The sequence below is a fragment of the Sycon ciliatum genome, chromosome 6 (genome assembly GCF_964019385.1).
Source record: "Sycon ciliatum chromosome 6, ocSycCili1.1, whole genome shotgun sequence".
In the NCBI taxonomy this organism is placed as follows: domain Eukaryota; kingdom Metazoa; phylum Porifera; class Calcarea; order Leucosolenida; family Sycettidae; genus Sycon; species Sycon ciliatum.
In genome coordinates this window covers 4,399,927-4,402,426 of record NC_088648.1, presented here as the reverse complement: position 1 = coordinate 4,402,426, position 2,500 = coordinate 4,399,927, and the positions used below count along the sequence as shown (strand labels likewise).

Sequence of the window (2,500 nt, the reverse complement as noted above, 5' to 3'; positions counted from 1 at the left end):
GGGATCCGGATAAAAGAGGACCGGATAAGCGAGGTCTGACTGTAGACCGAAGTGCCTGTAACTCCGGTGTCCGGATAACTGAGGCATGAGTGTACAATTAAACCTGTCAAGACTCCGATAGGACTAGCCACGCCTGTCCCAGGGTACAACAAATTGAACAGTCGTTCTAATATTTTTTTAACGTTTTCATGACTGCACGATTTGTTTGGTTCATTGCCATTTCACGGTTATTGTTGCCTTGACGATTATTCAAAGGGTATCACTTCCGCTAACATTACCCTGGATATGGGCACCACCTGTACATAGGGACCGGATTTTAACCCATTCCGGTTTTATGACGAGTATACTCGTCACGCAGACCCCATTGCGTCTGGGCAATGGCGAGTATACTCGCGCTATACTTTTTGTACAGTCCACGTACCGTAGGCACTGATAGATCACTGTACAAACAGCCATAACTCTGGAACGGATTATCGCATCGCCATGATCAATAGCGCATTGGAACGGTCTTGGAAAGGGCTTTCCAGAGGTGTTTTCGGTGTGGCGATAGCTCAACAAATAATCAAGCGGCGATAAATTGAATGCGCGATTTCGATCTGAACATTTTTCTTACTTCCTGTCTGGGTTTTTTTTGCGAATTTCAAGTCATTCAAGGGGATTCCCAATGACGTGTCAAAGGCAACATGACGTATGAGTACATCGTTTGAATCGCTTGAATCTCACGAGTTCGATGCAGTTTGAATCGTAGTTCTACGTTGAGTATGAGCCCCACACCGAAGGAAATAGTTGTGCGTGGTCATGATGCCAAACTGGAGCACGATAGGGACACTGTTGGCGAGGCTAGGGGCGTTCTTGATGTGCTGTATGCTCTGAAAACACGTGGAAGATGGCGAGCATGAAAGGAGCTTTCCAGTAAGCCATCAATTGTGAAAATACGTTGAGAAACAAAAATGTTGTGACAATTTGTTTGTTGCTATCTCCACAATTAAATTGATCCATTGAATTTCAGTGCCCAGACGTAGTAAATGCACTGTGACCCTGAAAGGGTTTAGGGCCCCCCTGAGCGATTGGTTTAGTCAGGTTTCGACGATTATTACGTCCTCTTCAGAATAATGGTGATGAGGAGAGATGAGGGAGAGCTCTGTAATCGTAGGTGATGAAATCATACAGTTGGTGCGATGGTTGTGGAAGGAGCGAAACTAGAGCATGAGAAAAAGCGCAAGTAGGAGTTCTAACATATGTAGCACCAATAGTTGCGTGAAGTAGACACAAGAACATTGAGAAGCAATTACACCAAGCTGAATGCATGTATTGAGAAGGCCGGATACAGCTTCTTTTAAGAAGTAACAGCAAGAATTGACAAAACTCACGCATACATCACCTACATTAACCGTCCTCTACCTTATCCCGTCATCATTGTCATTCTGCATTTTGCACTGCTGGGTGTTTGCCGATGGCAAATTTTAATGTGTTTAGTGCTTGCCCCCTTGTTGTCTGTGCTCTCTTTGCCACCATTGCGTGTTGTCTGCCACAGGGCTCTCGTCCTCTCCGGCCCATCGGTCTCCCGTCGAGCACTGCCCCGTACGGTCCTGCTCAAGTCTGCATTTTCTCCACCAGTTCACCGTCGTCTGGGGATGGTACGTGTTTTAAGTATCTGCTGCATGCACACACACATGCGCGCGCACACACACACACGCACACACACACACACACACACACACACACACACACACACACACACGCGCACACCATGTACCATGTATACGCCCGTCGCAAGGGAAGCACGCAAATCTGCAAATGCACTGGATGTGCACCCACAGATTTTCTCTTTATAGCAACGATAGTGGATCTGATTCTGATTGAAACAGATCGAGACAAGCGCCAGATAACTGTCTAATCCACACAACTGGCGAAGTCATGTGAATCGACCCCCCCCCCCCCCCCGATGCACACCTGGTCTACACGACACAGAGTACATCGGAATAGGACACACACACACACACACCATTGATCATTTGACGCCCATCGCCGGAGGCGATGATAGCGAATGCTACAGCAGAAGCCATAGCAGCTTGTGCTGGGATTGCACCATTCAACAGCTTGCAAGGCTGAAGAATTGACCGCCACTATTCAGCCTGGTCTACACCGCACAGCTATGAAGTGGCTTTTTCTGGCCAGTGAATCCCTACTTTTTGGTCTTTTTCATTTTTTTCACGCACGCACATCACAAAGCGGAAGTCTGCCAAGGAGCAGTTATATACACTAATAATAGGTGTCAGGACGTCGAATGTCTCAGTACTCTTGTCAGTTGTGTGCCTAGTTATTGCACTTTCTGATTGTATATAGTATCCAGTTACAGTGATGGAGAGTTACTCTTAACTCGTATCCTTATGTCCTTTTCCTTTCTACATTTGTTTATGGCTCAACATCCGAGTTTCACATTGTCACCTAGATAGCCAGTGTGGTGTGATTGTTTTAGAGTAATGACCATCCAGCACTG

General features: G+C 46.5%; 1 protein-coding gene across 1 annotated transcript in view; it reads left to right on the top strand.

Annotated features, from left to right (window-relative positions):
• Positions 1-2,500, top strand: part of LOC135819198 (nuclear pore complex protein Nup133-like) — a 35,050-nt gene that overhangs the window by 3,724 nt on the left and 28,826 nt on the right. The window contains exon 4 of the mRNA XM_065332361.1: positions 1,535-1,637. Coding sequence (XP_065188433.1) covers positions 1,535-1,637 — 103 coding nt within the window. The remainder of the gene's footprint in view (positions 1-1,534; positions 1,638-2,500) is intronic.